At 43.3% G+C, this 21,202-nt stretch overlaps 1 protein-coding gene across 1 annotated transcript in view; it reads right to left on the reverse strand.

The window, feature by feature from the left end:
- Positions 1-7,425: 7,425 nt before the first annotated feature.
- Positions 7,426-21,202, reverse strand: part of PACRG (parkin coregulated) — a 280,515-nt gene continuing 266,738 nt past the window's right edge. Inside the window, exon 5 of the mRNA XM_063124464.1 lies at positions 7,426-7,883. Coding sequence (XP_062980534.1) covers positions 7,723-7,883 — 161 coding nt within the window. The 3' untranslated portion in view covers positions 7,426-7,722. The remainder of the gene's footprint in view (positions 7,884-21,202) is intronic.

Raw genomic sequence — 21,202 nt, forward strand, 5'->3', positions numbered from 1 at the left:
TCCAGATAGGGCTAGGCTCCTGCCTGAAACCCTGTAGAGCCGCTGCCAGTCAATGGGCCAGTTCACATGATAATCACATCCCCCCATAACTTATTGAAGCCATGGTGGGTTGCAGCACATGCCCACAGCTATTCTGAATATTCAGCCTCCAGCAGGGGGCTGCCATGGTTTGTTGTGTTGTCCGAACCTGTGGTCTGTTGTAGGATTATTGAAAGGTTGTTTGTTGCATAACATGACAAACCATCGCATCCCATCTCCTGCAGGGAATTGAATATTCAAAACGTCCTTCAGCACGCACCACAACCCATTGTGGCTTAAATAATTGTCTGAACCTGGTCATTGTCAACAATACTGGACTAGATGGATGAATGGGAAGCAACTTCCTATGTTCCTGTGTCCCAACAACTGTGTGGAGCCCAAACTAGGTGACAAGGCCCCAGTCTGATCCAGCAGCAGCAACAGCAATTTCATCTACATAGTCCCATGAGATAATCAGGAATAGCACTAACCATTTAGGGGGTCCTAAACAGCTTATCTTCACAGTTGCTGATTATCGGACAGTGGTATGCTGCGCAAGCTCAGCTCAGGGCCTCTGTGTGATGCTGTGTGATTTGTTGAGAGATAGGAAAAGTGGCTCCACAATCCTGTGAAGTTGTGAACTCTACATAGAGGATGCGAAGGAAGAGAGGCTTGGCCCTGACGCTTGGCAAAAGACACATGGCTTGCATTATGTCAGAATGTAGCCCCCCCCCCCCGATTACGGTTGACCCTGCAACATGTGTGTCATATAACCTGGCTTTGGCGTCAGACCTTCAAACATGCACAATTGTGTTTGATGCACCCCTGCTGTATCTTCCCAGCCGTTACATCCCGCTGACGAGAGATGGTGGCAAGATGGATTTATTGGTTGGGGCTGTCAGTCCCTGGTAGTTTTTTGCATCCTGGTTCCTGCCATGCTTCAGGCCTCATATTTACAAAGAACAGTTCTACAACACAAGTGAAAAATTACTCATCTTACAACTGCTATTCAGTGTGATCGCATGCTTGTTTGATAGCAAACGTACATTTACAAGGGAACAAATCTTGGGACCAGGCTACCTGAGAGGCTGCTTTCTCTCAGCCTGCCCAGGTTCTGCACTCTTTGGGGAAGGCTGTTGCTGATATTACCATCATCATCAGAGCTTCTGGGGCGATGCAAGAGAGGGCCTTTTGGTGGATGCCACCAGGCTCTGGAGGTCCCTGCTGACGGAGGCTAGGTTGACCCCCAGTTGTCCTGCTGGCAGGAAAAACGGGTTTTATTCAGGCAGGCCTTAGGCATGTAAGCTGGTCTGCTGCTGAAGAGGTTTTTATAATTGGTGTCAGCTACAGTATCTTCTTTTATTGTTCTATTTTTAATTGTTTTTAATTTTTGTTTTGTTAATTAAGTTTTTTTTCAGGGTGGATTTTAATGTTAGCTGCTTTGAGCACGTTCTCGATATAAATTACATCAATCTATCAGTCATCAAGCCCTGTGTACATGACCTATTCCAGTCCCAAAACCACAGAAGAGGGGGTGCAGGAGTACATTCTGCAATATAGCTCCCCTCGCACCCAAATCTTATTCCGATGTCTCCTGCCAGAAGCTTGCTTGCTTGCTTGCTTATTTATTTATTTATTTGTGTATGTAAAGACTTTTTATCCCACCCTTCAGCCAAAAAGGCTCCCAGGATAGCTTACAAAGATAAGTAATAAGACAGTCCCCACCCACGGATTTACAATCTAAAAGACACGACAAAAAAGGAAAAAGGGCCGGGAGGGAGGAGGGGGGGGGGAAGCAAATGCAGGCACCACCAGAACTAAGCTGTACACACTTTTGTAGCTGCTGGAATTTTGCAGAGGGGAGCTGGTCAGAGGAGTGCCAGTGTTTTTGGTTGTCCAAGTTGAACCTCCATGTTCAGAAGTAGTATGGCTAGGGGCCAATAACACAGGGTGACACTTAGCTTCATGCTCTACCTCTGGGCTTCCTGGAAGCACCTGACTGGTCCCTACGGGGAACAGGATGCTGCAATAGATAGCACTGATTTGATCCTGCAGTGCTTTCCTTATGTTCAGATATTTTTAAATTGTCCTGACATTGTGCTCTTTCCCTGTTTTGTTGTGTTTTAATAAAAATGGGCTCTCACTTACGAATATAGGTTTGTGTGTACTTTCTTCATTGTCCAACTTTTGCATCCATTCACGGGGATCAGAAATACCATGGTCTGAATAATCCTGACTTTGGTTTCCAATGTTATATCTTTACTTTAAGGATTTCCCCCAGATCTTTCATAGCCACCCTTCCCAATCTTAACCTTCTGATTTCTTGACTATTGTCTCCGTTTTGTTTAATAACTGTGCCAAGATATTGATAATCCTCGACTAGTTCGATTTCGTCATTTTCAACTTTGAAATTATGTGAGTCCTCTGTTGTCATCACTTTACTCTTCTTGTTGTTCAACTGAAGTCTTGCTTTTGTGCTTTCTTTCTTAAGCATATGTTTCAAATCTTTGCTAGTTTCTGCTAATAATATAGCTAGGACTGATGAAAGTTGAAGTCCAAATATCTGGAGGGCTCCAGGTTGGGAAGGTTGGTCTAAGTCAACTCATGGCAACTAACACTTCCTTTTCCAAAGAAGCAAGATCCAGCTCATAAGGAGAAAATGATGAATTGGTTTACTATATTCCTTACTGGCTCTTATGCATTTTATAGCATATGATGTGCATGCTATTAAAGTCAATCAGAGAACAGCCAACTGTTCACAGACCATATATTTATATTGGAAATGCTTTTATAATATTGCATGTGAATTGGTAAAGTTGGTCAGTCAATGAAAAAACATACACCCTACATTAAATGGTAAGTGTAAAAAGAATTTTGTAAGTTCCTTGCTTGAGGGGGAAACTGGTCATCCAGCTGATGAAGAATAAATTCTAACAACCAGAAAACATTCTGAATGTTCAAGAGACTGAGAAAGTGGAACCTCGGGCCACACCACAACCCCCACATTCATTCATTCAACATGCACTCCATTAGATCTCATGGTTAAAGTTATATTTATTGGATGTATAATTAAAGCTGTCCCATTATGAGGAACGTCCTGCACATTACACAGCTAGTGATACTTGAAGCCTGCTATTGACTTACCCCCAAGAATTTAGTGGGTGCACAAAACCTGTTTGCCAAATGATTTTGCTAGAATGGAGTTGATAAGCACAATTTATTTTCAGTTTGGTATTTCTAGTATGGTGTGGCCTGCATAGGCCATGGCATCCCCTATCAGAATAAGAGAAAAATACATCAAAACCACTACCACCTACAGCTCATATATAAAATCAGGACACTATTTCAGGTAGTAAGACCATTCACCCACTCCTGAGTCATGCTGACATTCCCTTAGTTCCATCCTGCGTCAACTGCTTGGATAAGTTTCAGTTGCTGCAGCGTGAGTTTGCTGGCAAGTTGCTTGGAGAGACTGTATGTTCAGTCCTTGCCTACCTGGTTGATGGAGATTGATCTGCTGGGCCCAGGAAGTGGTGTCTGCCTTGTTGAAAGATGGGGCACTCCCTGCTCCATTGAAGAAGGTAGAGGTAAGGCTGCTTTTGAAGAAACCCCACCTAGACAAATACTTGTTCCAACCATTGGTAAGCCAACCATCTCCCATTTTTAGTCAATGCACTCAAGTAGGTGTGGCTGCCCAGCTCCAGACATCATTCCTGGATGGCATGGATTATCTGGACTAATTTCAGTCCACCTTCTGTCCCAGTTTGGGAACTGAAACTGCCCTGACCAGAAAGGGCAGAAAGTGGTACTGGGAAGAGGGGGACTATTGTTGTGCCCTGTAGCATTTCTGCATAAAGTTCCTCTGCGCTCTATTTAATGTTTATATGAAACTGTTGAGTGTAGAAATTTGGGGATTTAACATGAGGCATCATCAATACGTGGATAACATCCAACTGTATCTCTGTTTTTCAGAAATAGAAATAGGAGGAATAGAACTTGTGCTGTTTTAGATTTCAAAGAAGAGCAGGCATTGCAGAAGTTCAGCCCAGATGCTGCTGTGCTGGTAGGCTAAAACAGCAGAAATGCCCCCCATTTTTTAAACAGAAGGGGAAAGCCTTTACTGCTGCAGTTTTCTTGGCTGGAACATCTGTTCTACCTCTCCGAGGAATTAGAAATCTTAGAAAAGGTCAATAAAGGAAGCATGTTTGCTGGGGAGGCAAAGAAAGGAGGATCATTGTCCTGGCAAGCAGGGTGGAGGCAAAGAGATGTAGGGTTTTCGTACTTCCTGAAGTATCTGCTCAAAGCAGAGAGCTTTGAGTTTTAGCACAGCAAAAAGAAAAATAGGTGTTTTCATACAGGAATTTAAAACACCTTCCCAAGCATTTAAGATAGAGGGGGCCATTGTCTGTTGACCCCTGGCATAGAATAATTATGGTCTATTGTGCAATTTCATGGAAATCCAGTCCCCAAATGTACCACCATCTGGGCACATCACTCAAGCCAGTGTGGACTGGGGCTGTAGCGTTGCATTTGTTGATAACCACACTGTGGAGGAGATGGGCAGGCCTCTCCTCAGACTTTCCCCTCTTGCTCATCAGTTCTATTTTTGTAAGGGTGATCTGCATTGGTTTCCTTCTGTCCTTTGGAACGGGGACGGGGGAGGGCAGGCTGAGGGACATACCAACCTGTGATTGTCATCCTCCCTGCCCATCACAAGGAGGCTATTCCCAGTGCCTAAAATCTGGGGGCGGCTTTTTCTGAGCTCTTATATCAAAAAGAAAACATATTTGTACTTTTGGCTTGGTCTGTCCTACTTATCTCTCACCAGAAAGGGATCGTTGTTTTTCTCAGGACATACATTAAAAACAAAACAAAACAAAAAAAAGAGAAGTGATTATTTCTGAGAACCATTACGTATTAACTGTTCTTAGTTTTTGTACAGCAGGCTTAAGTAAATGGGTTCATGCTTAGGAGAATTACTGTATTTTCACTGCGGGGGGGGGGGAAGGGATTAAGCCTACCACAATGAAAACTGAACAGTGAGAATTCTGCTGTTCCATACATTCAAATGGAAAAGATTCAGCCAAAGTTCAGTACTTTCAAATCCCATTGATTTTAACAGGAGAGTGAAGACATGCCTAACTCTCTCCCATTTTATCCAATCAGACTTAAAAGTACTTAACTTTGGCAGGATCATGTCTATTCTTACTCATTCTAGCATAGTATGAATTCTGTGTTGCAGTTTTTTTAAAGGGGAAACTTGACAAACGTAAAGCACAAGGGCTTTCATATTCCCATGCGTTCTTCAAAATTTGGGATCGAGTTAGTCTGTGATTTCAGCCCGTAGCAGAGTTCATTTGTACACCATAGGTGTCTTTCATTGTAAATGTGTTGGGCAGGACAGGGATGGACAATGTGCTATTGTGAGATCTTTTTAAAATTCTCAGTTGCATGAAGGCACCCCCACATCGACCATCATGGAAACCCGTACCAGAAAGGGTGTGCTCTGAGGAATGTTTGTTGCTTTGGCACCCCCAGCACTGCCTGCTTCCAAGATGTACATATAGTCCCTTTACTGTGAACGCATTAATTCTTCTGTGGAGGCTTTTAGCATGAAAAAAGAGCTCTGTTTGCTGCAAGAGCTGGTGCAGTATCACTGGTGGTGGTGGTAATGTCGTTATTGTTGTCGTTATCCTCCTCCTCCTCCTCCGCCTCCTCCTCCTCCTCCTCCTCATTATCATAATTTTCCTGTATCTGAAACAGATACTGGAGGCTTGCTAGATTGATAAATATCACATTGGGAGTTGCCTTAGAGCTGGATTTTCCATTACAAATGGAGTTCAGCTAAAGTTGTAGGGTGGGAAAAGAGTGCTGAAAGATGAATCAGATACAGGTTGGTAGTAGTGGTGGCTAGTTTTTTCTTATTCTCCTGCTTATTCTCTGTCATTCTATAATCGTAGGTCTAAAATTTGGTAGATTCAAGGCTCAGCATTCCTAAAAGAAAAAAGGGAGGGGGAAGCCCACTCTGGTATTGTTTTAACCAATTCTGTTTTCCCAACCAGGAGAACAGCTAAACAGTATATGTAGAAGAAGGGGCTTAAGTCACATGACCCTGGATCTTGTCCTTTGTAAAGAATTCTGAATGATGCTATAACTGCTTGCAGAAAATCCTGCCTGTCGTCTTTACACAAACATTGTCAAGATTAGCATCTCTGTAATTTGTCTTCCCTTACAATCCCCATCGAGCCTGCAGTCCCTTAAGGCGTGGCATAGAGGGTGGAGGAATCCATGCCATTTCACATGGGCTTGATTCCCTTTGTGTGATATTCAGTGACCATGGAATTGGAAGAGCGCAGGGCCAGGCATGGTACAGGCATATCTGTTAGGTACATGAAGCTGCAGGCAACAGTGGTATCACGCCTTGACTCAAGTTCAGTATAGTTGCCAGGTGTGGCATAAAATTGCTTTGGGGGTTGGCACTCAGCCAACCACCCCAGCAATATCGTATGGAAAGCTGGAAGAGAAAATGATTGTGGCTATATCATGGGGCCAAAACAACCAAATCTGTGGCAGTAGGAGCCCCTGGAGAGTATTACACACAGCCAGTCACAGCAATTTAAAACGTTTAAAGCCACCTGCTGCCCTCTCAGAGCTCCATCAGATGAATGTTTTATTGTACATTCATTACTGGGCACTCACGGATTTTCGTGGGTCCCTTTCACGATGTCATCTGCCTTCCGCATGCCTCCCGTCCCTTCTAGCCTTCTTTGAGTGACAAAAAAACACCCCAGTAAGTCTGACTTATTTTTTGAGATGGAACTTGTCGCTATCTCCTGCTGAGTGCAGGAGAAGCAGCATGATCAAAACGGCCCAATGAATGGGCCATGTGTGCATCGTTTAATTCCTCTTTCAAAAGAGGAAGTAATGAGGGACAAACGCACAGTCGGAGAAGCGACGGTAAGGAAACATGATTTTCCCCCGTGTGATGATGCTCTTAGACAAACAACTGTGCAACACTTTTTTTTACTATGACATCTTGTTCTGAGGCTGATATATTTACTCTCTAGCCCCACCTTGCCATGATATTTGGAAAAAAGAAAGGAAAGAAATAGGAGCCCATATTCTCTTTCGGAAAAGGCAAACACCTGGAAACTGGGATGACATGTGAACACAAATCGTTAATTAAGTTTATGAAGGAGCTTTCTAATGGGCTGCACAAAAATCCCTCCTGTAATTGGTATATATGCGCAACAGTTTTACGGTGAGTCAGAGCCCATTATTTTGCCCAGCTGCTGGAGCCACTGCTGAACGGTTGTTTCTCCTATTAAGCAGTCAGCATAAACTCCCCTCGTTACAGTCCCTGACATCGCCCTCAGGGCAAGCGGACACAGAAGAGCAATTGCCGAATTGTGTATGAAAATTATAGTTTTATTGTCCATACAACTGAAGGTTTGACTCTGATGCCTGCTCCGCTCCGCTTCGTGATAAAGAAGCAATTCTTTCTTCGAACAAATAAGCACAGTACACCATTGTAATGAAAGAAACAGGCACTATTTATGTATTGGAAAGACTGGTTCACAATAGTACTAAACAGTCTAAGGGCCCAGAAGCTGCTGTTTTAGTAGATGTAGGGAAAGAACGAGTAACAGGACATTAGGCAGAGCTGGAGAACGCAAATGGCATCATTCTTCTGTCTTCTCTTTGTTAGTTTAACAAGCACGATTGATAAGTTGGGACCATGTATTTAATGTTTATGTACGCATCTTCACCACCATAGCGCTCAAAGGCTTCCAGTGTCTCTTGAATCAAGTCTCCGATATTTTCCCGCTTCTGCTGACTGTAGTCAATGCCATCTCCTGAATTAACTGATTGATTTAAAAAAAGAAAACAGAAAAAAATTAGGCTAGAGGGTCTCGTGGAGATATCTCAGTGCAAACACTTCAGTAATAACCCATTGCAGGCAGTGTACACTAACAGTAAGTTCATACGGCAGCCTCCTGCAGGTACTACACTGTAGTGGTCAACTAGAAATGCAGGAAGTGACCCGGAAGAAAAAACCCCAGGCCCTTCTTCTCTCCAGCTTCTGACAGAAAGCCTCACGTGCAGACAGCATAGCTTCCAATGTTCAATCTCAGCCATATGCACGGGAAGGAGAACATGTTCTGCCAAAGTACCCTGTTGGTATACAGCAGAGGAGCAGATGCACTGAAATAGCACATATGCCACCCGAAATTAGAGCTATCTCAAACATGCCCTAAGGCTGCAGATTTTTGTTGCAGCAAAACACAGACAGAATCATGACAACCCACAGAACTATTTCTGGAAAGAACCTGAGCCTACTCCCACATGTAAGTTCAGGCCCGGTTGATTAGTATCTAATCCTTTTGATGGCACTGCAGTCGGTGTGATTCCAAGTGCCCATGCCTAGGTTTGCTCTACGAGAGAGATGGGAAATGTTTGCTGAGAGATGTTTGTTCACCACACAGGCGCAGAAGGACAGGTGCCTGGTATTTAGAGTGTCCGCTTATGCATCACCAAAAAAAGAGGAAATGCCTCATCCAGAAAGAGGACAAAAGAAGGTACAAAATGTGTATATGCTCCTTTATATGTATAGATGCACATTTAGAAATAATTACTATAATGTAAGTAGAAACACGTCTCAATAGAGTAATGAAGACTATGCCCAGGTGACTTCCTGTGTGCTCAGTCTGCTCTCCAGGTGCTAGCTGTTGGTGGGCAACTTCAAGGCCTTCCTGCTTTCCCTTCTTACATATCTTTAAGTGGACCTGGACTGGAGAGCCCTTCAAATAGAGGTCGCCCTAGTTTATCCAATCAGGAGGCCTCTTACTGCCTTCTTAATGAAGGGGCTTATACTAGGCCCTCATTTCCTTTCAAGTGGCCTGAAGAGGGCTTCAAAGCCTGAGCCCAAATGTTCTGGATGGCTACCAGACAGGTTTCAGACTCAGTCCTCTAGCATGAATGACAGACAGCTGAATAGGTAACAGATGATTTTAAGAGACTAGTCCCTGCCAAACAACAGATCTATTCCTTTGTCACTAAGGCAAAGTGAGATTGACTGGGTTCACTAGGGTGGCCATATGGAAAGGAGGACAGGGCTCCTGTATCATTAACAGTTATATTGTAAAGGGAATTTCAGCAGGTGTCATTTGTATGCATGCAGCATCTGCCGAAATTCCCTCTTCATCACAACAGTTAAAGCTGCAGGAGCCCTGCCCTTGTGACCAGATACAGAAGAGGGCTGGGCTCCTGAAGCTTTAACTGTTGTGATGAAGAGGGAATTTTAGCAGATGCTGCATGCAAACAATTGACACCTGCTGAAATTCCCTTTTCTATGCAACTGTTAAAGATACAGGGTCCCTATTCTCCTTTCCATATGGTCACCCTAATAGTAGAGTTGGAAGGGGCCTATAAGGCCATTGAATTCAACCCCTACTCAGTGTAGGAATCCACACTGTTGTAGCCCACACCTCTTCCCCCCCCACACACTTTTCTGACTACTTTCTGTGAGAAAGTTAGGTCAAACAGTTAACCAGTACAGCATTTGGATGCTCCCCAGGAGGAGACACTGCACATAAAGCTGTCAAGAAGATACAGCCCCCACCCACCTTTTGGTGCACACAGGTGGGGATAAGGGAACGGCTTTAAAAAGCAGCTGGGAAGTAGGCAGCGGTGGGGGAAGGGGCAGAGTGGGGGGGGGGCTTTGATAATCAGGGCACCACTGGTTGAGTGGGGCAGGAAAAAATACGTGAACAGTTGGCAACATGCCAATAATAGTGGGGATCCAGCAGAGATAGGAAATTCCCCTAGTATGAGACAGGCCAATCAGAGAGATGCAGGCGACATGGCAGCTGCTACACAAGGGACACTGGGATTTGGTTTCTAATGCAAAGGAAGCTGGGATGGTGTACAGAGAGGAGGGTCGAGGAGAGGAAAATAAGTTACGGACAGTAGCTTATTTTTCCAATCGTGTGGAGGATAACAGTACCTTATTTTCAAAGTAAGCTGCAGTGAATAGCTTATAAACCATCATGGCTTAAAGTGATGTGTGAACCCGCCCACTGAGTTCAAGATAACAGAGCCAGAAAAAAGGAGGCTATGGTTTGTTGCAAAGCTGTCATTGTGAAGAAAACCATAGCACAATCCAATTTTGTTTTGGGGAGAAAAAAAAAGTTAAATTAAGTCAGCATAAATAGGAGAAATGATTTCAGCCCTTATATGGAATAACAATCTTTTCCATCACCTCTTCTGTAAGGCAGCTCAGGAACTCACTGGTAACACATATTTGTAGTGAGATAGTGTATCCGTTCATCTAGGAAACTCAGCCTAGATGCCTGTGCAAATATGGAACAAATGTAAAACTTGGACACACAATCCTTCTCCCAGGACTTTGATGAGGCTTACACTCTGATCTTGAGAATATTTATTTAGAAGTAGGTCCCACTGACCTCAATGGGAATTGCTTCCAAATTAATTTCTAAGTTCTTACTCCAGAGTGAGGCCAATGGGACTACTGTGGAGTAACTAATTCATATATCATGGCCCTATAAGGGGACATCATACAGCCCCCTCCATATGAAAATGTTCAGAATCATACCAAAAATAATTTGGCAATAAGCACTGGAATATTTAGAGGTTTGGCAATAAGATACAGAGGGTTTTTTCAGTCCCCTATATCTTTGGCTCTAACCCAACTTGAATATATAGTGAGTGAAAGCGGTGATTGCTTGAAGGTTAATTTGTGGCTCATGTGACATTAGTTGGCCTTGCTTTTGTTAATAGCAGACAGGTGTCCACACTATAAAACTCAACAGGCCCCTTAACACTGTTTGTCCATTCCATCGACAGTATTAGAGAAGCCAACATAATTATGAAAGAAACCAAACCATCTTCTCCTCTGCTTGACATTCTGCTCAGAGCCAAGAATTGAGGAAGTGGGGTTAGTTTTCTTTCAGTTGTCTATCTTGAAACATTAGCCCAGTAGAACTGATTTATGAGGCCATAGGGCATTTTCAGATGCTTCATTGTCTCTAGTGATTCTATGCAGATCAGGAGTGGACCTCAGGCTGCATGTAGTATGTGATGTCCCTACATTGCATAAGAATGCTGATTTCAATGTACTTTGTTTGAGTCCTTGAGGAAGGAGCTGTTTTGTCCTCTCCCACGCTCATGTCCCAAACACGATGTCTGCAAACCCTGATTCCCCTGGACATTATTGCTTTGCAGCACTCCAATCACATGGAAGCCATTTGGCCATTACAATTATCACATGAAAGGCAAATCTCATAGATAGATCCATTCTGGCATCCATGGAATCTTCTCTTGTAAATATCCATGAAGAGCACAAGGACTTGGCCATTTCTACATTAAGAAAATTCAACAAGAGACAATATTATGTCAAAACTGGGCCAGTGAGCATAAGAAGGGGGATTGAATTAGAGCACTATCCCAAAGGACAAACAGCTCCCAGTTAAAAAGTATCCCCAAAACACATGGAATGATATACAACTCTAAACCACTAGTCTACTGTGATAAGTTCATGGTAATAAGTGAAGTAATTGGGCAAACTATTAGCATTATTATGGACTTCCTTTCAAAAACAATTTAAGTTGACACATTATTAGTAATTTTTCAGCTCCTTCATCTGCTTAATCTGTGACAAGGCACATCATGAGTTCTGCCTTCATATCTAAGTGGGATCCTAGCAGCCCGTGGCTTTGTCCCACCTGCCATAACACCCCTGACCCTTGTAGAAACATAATGTGAGGTGGTGCTAATATCATTGCTCCCTGATATTTAACACTGTGGGCCCTTCCTCACCCTCCTCTGAGCCATCCTGCCCTCATGTAGCTGGGTGGCACATGAACAAGACTGAAAGTCAATGGCTCTGCCCAAACCACTGCTTGGCTCAAGTTCCAGTGCCAGTACAAGGAGACCAGTTGTGCCTACACATTCGTACTGGAACCACTCAATTCCATGCTTATACTATGTGTCATGATATGGGTTAGCTATATAATGGAACATAGCAAATACATGTAACTTCAAGGCATATAGAAAAAAAAAGGAAATATTTCACGATTATATATAAAATGTTGGTAAATATATTGAAGCAGAAAAAGAGCAGAGCTCTATCCTAGGTTCAGCTGCCATACCGTATAAGTGCTATGCCAGATGCACCTCCATGTTCATCTTTAAAAAGGTTTCTCTAAAGAGGGATCATGCTCACCCTTCCTGAACGTGGATCTCTGGTACCACTGATTTGTTATAGCAACAGCAGCAAGGGAAATGGCTACACTTGGATCTTGAAAGGTAAGTAGAAGAATGCTGATTTCTAAGCAGCACGTTATTAGTGTTTTAAAAGTTGCATGTAGAACCATGTTAGATGTCACAGGCCTCAAACCCGCAAATCTGGCTCCTTGCACCACTGGGGATGGTGATCAGAGGAAGAACTACAGAAAATTCCAAAGCTGGGGCATTCTCACAACCACCCATCATTTTCCTGGTCTGGAAAGTCGGGTGACCCTGAGGGCCAGTGTGGTGGCACCAGCTGACTAGCCTGCCTAGTGACCCAACCTACCCTGGGGCCTGAGCACCTGGCAGAGCCTGAACTCTTTTCCTGTCAGAAGGTTCTGTTCTCCCTTTCAAAACATCAGCTGCTCTAGACTAAAAAGACACAAAGCTAGAGACCTGGGTTAGCCCTGGGGGTGATAAACATCCTTTGCAGCTGTGCTGATGGTGAGAGCTTGATTCTGTGCAGAAAAGTCCAGGAAGGATGCCGGACTAGCAAAACAATTCGACAAGCTATGACTGCTTGGAGGGCTGAGTAAAAGGTACTCTGAAAGGGTCAGATAATAAGAGAACGAGCTATAAAAGATGGCACAAAGTGATGCACTGCCTCTCGTTACTGACAATGTATGCTGTGGCGCAGGACTCATATCCTCAAGACAGCCATTGTTCCCTCTAATTTCATGACACAGTTTATAAGCAACACTACCGAAAGGCCACTTCAGCGGAGAAGTCACCCACTAAGCATCACAATAGCTGCTCTGCACAGCTACAGGAATTAGTAAATCTTTAAGGCAAAGATGGGAATGATTAACCCATCAGGACAACATCTACCCCTGCATTTGCCAGCACTTAGACAGATGAGTCATACCGATTTTCTCAGCACACCTAAGGCTAAGTATCTAGTCATAATAATAATTAGAATGAATACATGGAGGGGGGAAACCTTGCCACTGATGCACAGCGGTCTGCCTGCCTGTCTCTAGCGTAATGTTATTTCCATGTTATTTATTGTATAGTGAACATGTGGGCAACCACAAAAAAAGCTGTCCGTACGTTGCCAGAACCTGGATTGGATTCAAGCTGTTTATTGAAGCTTCCCTTAGTGGCACAGAATTAATCAACATGAAGGAAATTTCAGAGAGCACATCTGTCATGCCGTGCTCCCAAAGTGAAATGTCTAGCAGACACAGCATGAAGCAAGGACTCTTGTCCTAAGAAGCAGCCATGTTGTTATTACTCTGCATAGGAAAAGACTTTATTCAATGCATAGCAGAACTGCTGACCTAGAGAACTGGGAAACAGAAATGGTAAGAGCCCAAATTATGAGTAATTCCTAGATTAGCGCATTAGGCTTCTACCTGTTATTACCTGTACAAAAGATGCTTATTATATTTAAAGATGTTTGCATTTTCTTATCTCTTCAAAGCTCTTTCAGAGGTGAGGCAATCCTTCAGTACGGATAGCTAGTATGATGTAATGGCTAGAGTGTTGGATGTGGGCCAGAAGACCCACTTAGCCATTAAGTTCACTCACTGGGTGGCACTTTATTCATTTAGGTCCTGACTTCTGGCCTCAAAGACCCCAAATAGTAACATTGTGCCAGTCCCTATGTCTCAGTTTACTTTCCTTGATGTCTGCAATCTAGATAATTCATTATTGTAGGCACAAGAAGTAGTGGATACTTGAAAAAATAGGAGGGGCCTAAAGGTCCCACCAATTCTATCAGTATCCAACTCTATTACTAAACAAACACAATTGCATGAAAGCTCTACAGATTATCTGCCTTCTCCGTGGTCACCATGGAAATCCTACTCCCGTCTTGCTACCTCAACCCCTACTCCTGTTCTGTTCTCTCTGGGTGACTAGAAGAAGCACTGCAACTTCTCCTGTCCCACAAGAATAAATAGGCTGGAGAAGAGAGCAAGGTAGGAAAATTTGCTTCACAGAGCCTCTGTGACAAATGTTCCACCATCTCAAGAAGAAAGATGGCCATGAACCTCAGTTCACTCCTTGGAACCAATGCTCCTCCTGGAGCAGAGGACTCTATGGAGCATGCACACATCTCCCTTTCAGACCATGCTAAAAGAGATGCATGATTGGCAGCAGGCTGAGCTGGAGGAACCAATGTACAAAACTGAATTAAATCCATTCCCATCTCTAGAGGTCCTTTAGAATTATAAAATGCACTATAAACATTCTTATGGCTTCTTAACTTCTACTTTTAAGCAGAAGCAGTTGTCTCTATTCAAAATGTTTTAATCTTTTGGATGTGTTCAAACACCATTGCCCAATTCAATCATACCATACCTGCCCTTGAAAAGGACCTTCTCCCAAGGTCTCCTACTTCATGGAAGACATGCATAGAAACTGGAATGGCCAAAAAGCAGGAAAACCCAATATTTTTATAGTTCAAGTCTGCCCAGATTCTTTTTGAAAAGAAAAGGTTTCAAAGAGACTTCTGAAGGTCCTTTGAAGCAGGCGCTAGAGTTCCAGCTTAAATTCTTTAGTAACAAAGGCAGGAGCCCAGAGCCAAAGGTCGTTCAGCTGTTTCAGCAGAGAAGGCTACAAAAATGCTCTCCATTAGCTACTGTCTAGTATTTGTCAGGTATTTTGTCTAGTGTTCATCATCATCAAGCAGCAGCAGCAGCATCCCAATCCATTCAAGACATTTTATGAAACATGTAGTGAAACACACAGAGATACACACAAAGTGCAAGAAGAGGCCCAGTTTTCAGCCTCACGTATGAAATCAGTTTAACAGCCACCTGGACACATCAAGTCCCTACGTCATGGGTGGGCAACTTGTGGCCTACAGATGTTTTGGCCTACAACTCCCAGCATCCTTCATCATTGGCTAAGATGGCTAGGGCTGACAGGAGTTAGAAAGATCCTCTCTCCTCATCCACATACTTGCCATGGGGGGGGGGGATGGATGAAGAACCCAAGGACCCTAAGACAGTTCATACAAGAAAGTTTATGAAAGGAAAGTTTATTGCCAAGCACAGCCAGCTACAGCCCTGAAAAGCCTCTCCAGAAGGCGCAGGGCCCCTTCTGAACAGTATGGGTTGGAGCTTGTGGAAGAAGAGGATGGAAAACGTACCTTCTGTGAACTTCCTTAAATTAATCTATCTTAGGATCCAAGCTTGATTTGGGGTGAGTCCCCCCCTTTTTTTTCTGAGCCAAGTTCAGGAGAACATTGCTGGCATCTCTAAAAAGTGTGAACGTTTTAAGGATTGTGGATAGAAAAACCGTTTCTCCCTCTCGCAGACAATAAAAGCACTATTTCTACATAACAAAATGTTGTAATGACTACTACCTCAGATGATTTTGAAAAAGAGTTAGACAAATTCATAGAAATGGTCCTTGCATATTCTTGCATATTTATGTTGTTTACATATCTGTACCAACACACACAACCTACTGCTTGCCTTAAACTCCTCTGGTTCTGGAGGGCTTGAGCTGGATTTCATGAATGGAGCTTGCACGGAAAGAAATACTCTAGTTTGCTTTAGATGATAAATACACGACAAATTGTGCATTCGGTGCTAGTGGTGCCCTTTACACTCTGTATCACTGGTCTTCAGACCAATTTAAACTGATCAGTGCAAACAGCAGGTTAGTTTGAACAATGATGATCACTCCCCAGTCTTTACTCTCCTCTCCTCACCTCCACAAAGAAAAGGCAGTTTGATAAGAATGCCTTTGGATATATGTTCAGATATATGTTGCATTTGTGCATATGTTGACATCTAAACTTTTGTTGCCCAAAGGTGGACCATCAATCTCCTGGTGGGAGCAAAGATTTCCACCAATGAAAGGGGCACAAAGAAACATTTTCCTTTATGAAACTGACCCATTACCACCATCACTAGCTGGCCCTCCAGAGAGGGGAAGGAAGCACTTCAGAGTACTTTGTTTTCCCCTGCATCCCACTCCCTGATTTATTGTACTTTCCTCTGGGTAGGACAATTTGAACTTACAAATAGCATAGAGGCATTTTTGGCAACAACAGTGGGAAAGTTCCATTAAGAAGGCTCCCTTAGTGACACCTCCTTTCAGCTAATGTCCTCATCTACTGGGCCTGATTCTCCTTCTTTTTTCACCATCTGTCTCTCACTTTCATTCCCCCCATCCTTTCTCCTTCTTTGCATTTCTGCTTTTCTTTCTCCTCCATCCCTTGCCCTTCCTCCCTATCATCTTACCCTCAGCCCCCTGAAAATTCATCCCATGAAGAATCCAGCCAGCACATGCTTAACTCCATCCCATAATCAGTGGGATGTCAAAGTATTTCACTCTGGCTGGCCTGGGCATGTACTAAATGGAAACTACACCTTTGGAAGTGGGGGGAGGGACAGACCTTGACATAAAAATAAAAGAATTTGGAAATCTCATCCACAACGAATAAACATGTAAGAAGCTGAGTTATGTCTGGTCAGACCATTGGTCCATCTAGACTACTACTATCTACTTGGATTGGTAGAGGTTCTCCAAAGTATCACACAGAGGTCTTTGCCACCACCTGCTTACCCAATCTTTTTAAAATGGAGATGCTACAGCCAGAGATGTATTGCATGCAAAACATGATCTCCACCATGGAGCCACACTGTCAGGTTCTGTCGTGCAGCTCCACCTGGTGGCCGCAGTGCACCTTGCCAGCCGCAGGGTAGTTGCAGGATCCAGGCTCAGACCAGCAAGCACTCCCAGGTAAGCTGATGCAGACGAGCTGGGAGCATCCAGGAAAGGGCTATATAAGAACAGCATTTCCACTCCAGCTTTGCCACAGAAACACAGTCTCCTGTGCCTGCTGTCACCTGGTCCTGACTACCTGCAATCCTGTGCCTGACCTTCTGTTTCTCCTGACAATGCCTGTTGCCTCTGGCCCTGCCTGAACTCTGTTTGCCTTTGGACGCCGAGCCCTGCTTGCCTCTAGACCTTGCCTTTTGCCTCAGGCCCTGCCTGGACTCTGTTTGCCTTTGGACGCTGAGCCCTGCTTGCCTCTAGACCTTGCCTTTTGCCTCAGGCCCTGCCTGGACTGTTTGCCTTCAGATGCCTGCCCACCAAGCCGGTTCCATTGCTGTCCATCCTGGCCCCAGCATTCCTGCGCTGAGGCCTTGCTGCCCATGCCCCGGACCCTGACACACACCTACAACTAATCTCATGGGTGTCAATAACATTGTAGAAGAATTGGATTGACATATGATGCTTTTGGTAGCAATGCAAGCACACTAGAAATGATAATAACTACTTGTAAATTGCTGCTGTTAGACAAAAATTGAAAATGAGCCAAAATAGCAGCTGTTATTGTAGTTTTTTCATTTCCCAGAAACATTAGCAACATCAGATTTTTCTGATGTTTTCCAAGCCTAGAAGTTTCCAAGCCCATAAGTTTTCTTTTTCTGTGCTTTTTAAAATTTAATTGAGATACCAAAAAGAAAATGAAGCTACAGACTTTTTTTTAATGGCACATGCCATTAGCAAACATGTTCATCCCAGGAAGAGGCCAGTGGGGGAGGGACAAGATCTTTCTCAAATGGATTGTCATTGAAAATATTTGCTCTTCTTCAACAATCTTAGCCAAACAGCGCGTTCAGCAGGAGGCAGAAGCACGGAGCAAAATTCTCAGTGGCCTTCATACAGTGTTTGTACTGTTGTTGCAAAACAATGAAGCAGGGCACAAATCCTGCTGAAAGGGCCAACGGGGTCACAATTTGTCACCACACGTTATCAGTTGGAATTCATACAAAAAAAGGTCATATGGAGATGCTTCAAAATCTATTCATGTGAGCAAGGACTGAATGGATTTAATTGCAAGTGATTTGACATGCATTTGTTGCTTATTATATTTTATATTATGTTCACTTACAAATGAAGCTGAATTGATTTATTATTAAATGAAACAATGCAAAACCAACATGGAACAAGTATTATTCCATGATAATGTAATGTCAAGCAGCAAAGCATAAAGTCCACCAAGGCCAACTGGCTTCAAAGAAAGCCAGGGTTGTGGAAGAAAAACAGAATAATAATGTTTAAAAATGTAAGCAACCTTCTATGTGAATCCATAAATTGGTCCTTATGTTATCCTGATGGTTTATGATCTGCTGCAGTATTGCTCCTTCCCAAGGGGCTTTAGTAACATGAGATGCCTCAGACCATATGGCAGGATTCCCGCTGTCCTCTCCTCAGTGTTATTATCCCAATTTCCATGGGGCTGACACATGTGGAGAGGCGCCACAGTGTGGGCCCTTCCCACATAGTCCAGGATTCTCATGTTATCCCAGTGACTCAGGAAAGAGTGGCACCTGCAGTGGGAAAATCTAAGAACCTGGTCCAAGATGGCTGACATCTCTTCTTTGTAGGCTTTATTGTTTATGTACTAAATGGAATGTTGATAGGAAGAGTCCTTCATTTTGGGCCTTTGGGCTCTATCTGTCAGTGTTAGGAAGTGCAAGTCCTGACTGGTCCGGGAGCAGTTGACCCGGAAGCATTTATAGCCAGCCATGCTAAGTGAGGTCAGGAGGAAACTAATGGGCTTTGGGGTGGTGTATGTGGAACTTCACTAGAGCCGGGGGGAGGGGGGGATTCTGCTCCATATTCCTCATCTTTGCAACCTCCTAGTGGCTCACAAAGGGATAGCTGTGCATAGACCTGGAGTTTTCTAGTTTATGTCTTAGTTGATTTTAAGACAGCAAACGTGAGTGTGCAACCTCCATTTTTGCGCAAATGGAAATAGCACAGGAGCCCAACACATATGCCACTCAAGTAATAAGACTAGCAAGTTGATTTTTTTGGTAAAACTGGCAAGTTATATAATGTCTTTACAATATGACCTCAGTTGTTCCTCTGCTTTGATTCCAACCTATGCACATGATTCTGATCTATTTCAGATTTTTTTCCTCCCAAGAAGCTGTTAAGAACTGCTTTAGTTTCCTGTTTATCATTATTTTCTGATCATTGGGGTAGGGGAGAGGGTTGAATCTAAAATGCTTGCTACGGGGTTAAGGTTTCTAAGCTTGAGTGAAAGAAACGGCTGTACAGACTTTGAGACCTTTTTTTTGCAAAAGCACAGGACCAGGATTGAACACTTGTACTTATGAAGGTTAAAGAACTGGCAGCAGTGGAAATTTACCGTGCTGATTTATCTTCAAGCCAGGTATAGTCCAGACAGCTGCAATATGAGTTTCCTTATAAATCCACAGCAATAACCTTAACTCTGACCTCTGTGGGTGGGAAAAGGGGACCAGCATTTCATTCTTTATATTGTTTTTTCTTTGTATTTTTAATGGGCAAGGCATGTCTGGTGAATACAGCTTCTGTTCTATTTTTTCCCAGCAGAACCAGTGTACATTTGATGTCAGAAACGTGCAGCCTTTACTAGTCTGGGTTATTTTGGGAATGAAGTGAGAGTCACAATAAGGGATGATGACTCAAAGCTGCTCCTTCTTTTGAAAGACATTCATTTTTATTCCAAAAAGCGTCCATTCAAAATTACCTTTTGCTTTCAAATTTAAGCATTCTATGCCCAGTTTACTTCTGGGTATATGATGATCACACCATGTTTATTTACAGTGGAGAATCCCAATTAGTTAAGGAAGAAGAGGTTTGCTTAAAAAATCCTGAATAAACTCTTGCTCATTGTCTTTCCCAACCTGCAACCACTGAACCTTTGAAACATTGTGAGTGCAAAGGATGAAGCCACTTCCATATCCTGTATACCCCTCTGCAAGCTGCCCAGGGTGCAATTCTACCCTAGTGACCTTAATGTTGCAACTGTGGTTTCATTTGTATTTCCAGATATAAATGGTTGAATTGCATTTTCTCCATCTTCACACATGTTCTGAGGAGAACTAAATTAAGGATTAAGGGAATGCTTTAAATAGTGAATTCTTAATTCCAGATTAATATCTTATTCAAGATTAATCCATGATGACAACTACCCTACAATTCCACTGTCACATTTATTGGCATGCATTAAAGTTGTACACTTTGCACTTCTGAGCATATGTTCATGACCAGTTCATATAGATTGGCTAATCATTACTTTAACAGCCTTGCAAATAAATTCATAGAAGCTACAAGCTTACACTAACATCTCTTCCCACATATGTTTATGTTAGATATTTGTAGCCTAAAAGAATAAAAATTTAAAGAGATTTCCTGCCTGGCAGTCATTTTTATTTATCACAAGAGAAGAAGCAAGTAGCTATTTACAAATTTGCCACCACATACTTCTGGCCTGATCCCATGGGCTGAAGCACCAATAAAGTAATCATTGGGAAAGGGCACAATGCCACACTTGCAGTCTTCACCAGAATCTCATCAATGTAGAATTTTGCCTTGATGCAAAATGGTGACGCAGTCAACAACACCACCAAACTGAGCTTTACTGAAAGATATAGTGCAGAACAAAAATGCAGGTAAAGCCTGACCAGGAAAGCATGGGGGAAGGACAGAGGATGGCTCTTTTCTCTTGGAAGGAGCTAACTGGAATTCACAGATCCATCATGGGGTGTTTCTTGGGATATACCTGGAAGCTCCACCACAAATTGACCTACTAACCCTGAAGAGAAACACTGCCATTGCCATGAAACTTCATGAGAAGTCCCCAGGGCCAGCACACGAGGTAGATGTGTTTGGACACCTGCCAAGGGCCCACACCACAGTAGAGGACCATTGCCAGGAGCCCCCTGTAATTGCTCTTCTTCATTATTGAAACCTGTTTGCTCATCCGCCTCTTGTTCTGTCCCAGACTGTGGTGGTGGTGGTGAGAATGGCAAGCAGAAGATGCCACTGCCTACTTGCTCACTGGCTCTTCACCTATCAAGCAAACAAGTGGTAGCAATGATGAGATGAGGATGAGGATGAGGATGAGGAGCAA

This window comes from Elgaria multicarinata, chromosome 4, assembly GCF_023053635.1.
Source record: "Elgaria multicarinata webbii isolate HBS135686 ecotype San Diego chromosome 4, rElgMul1.1.pri, whole genome shotgun sequence".
NCBI lineage: Eukaryota > Metazoa > Chordata > Lepidosauria > Squamata > Anguidae > Elgaria > Elgaria multicarinata.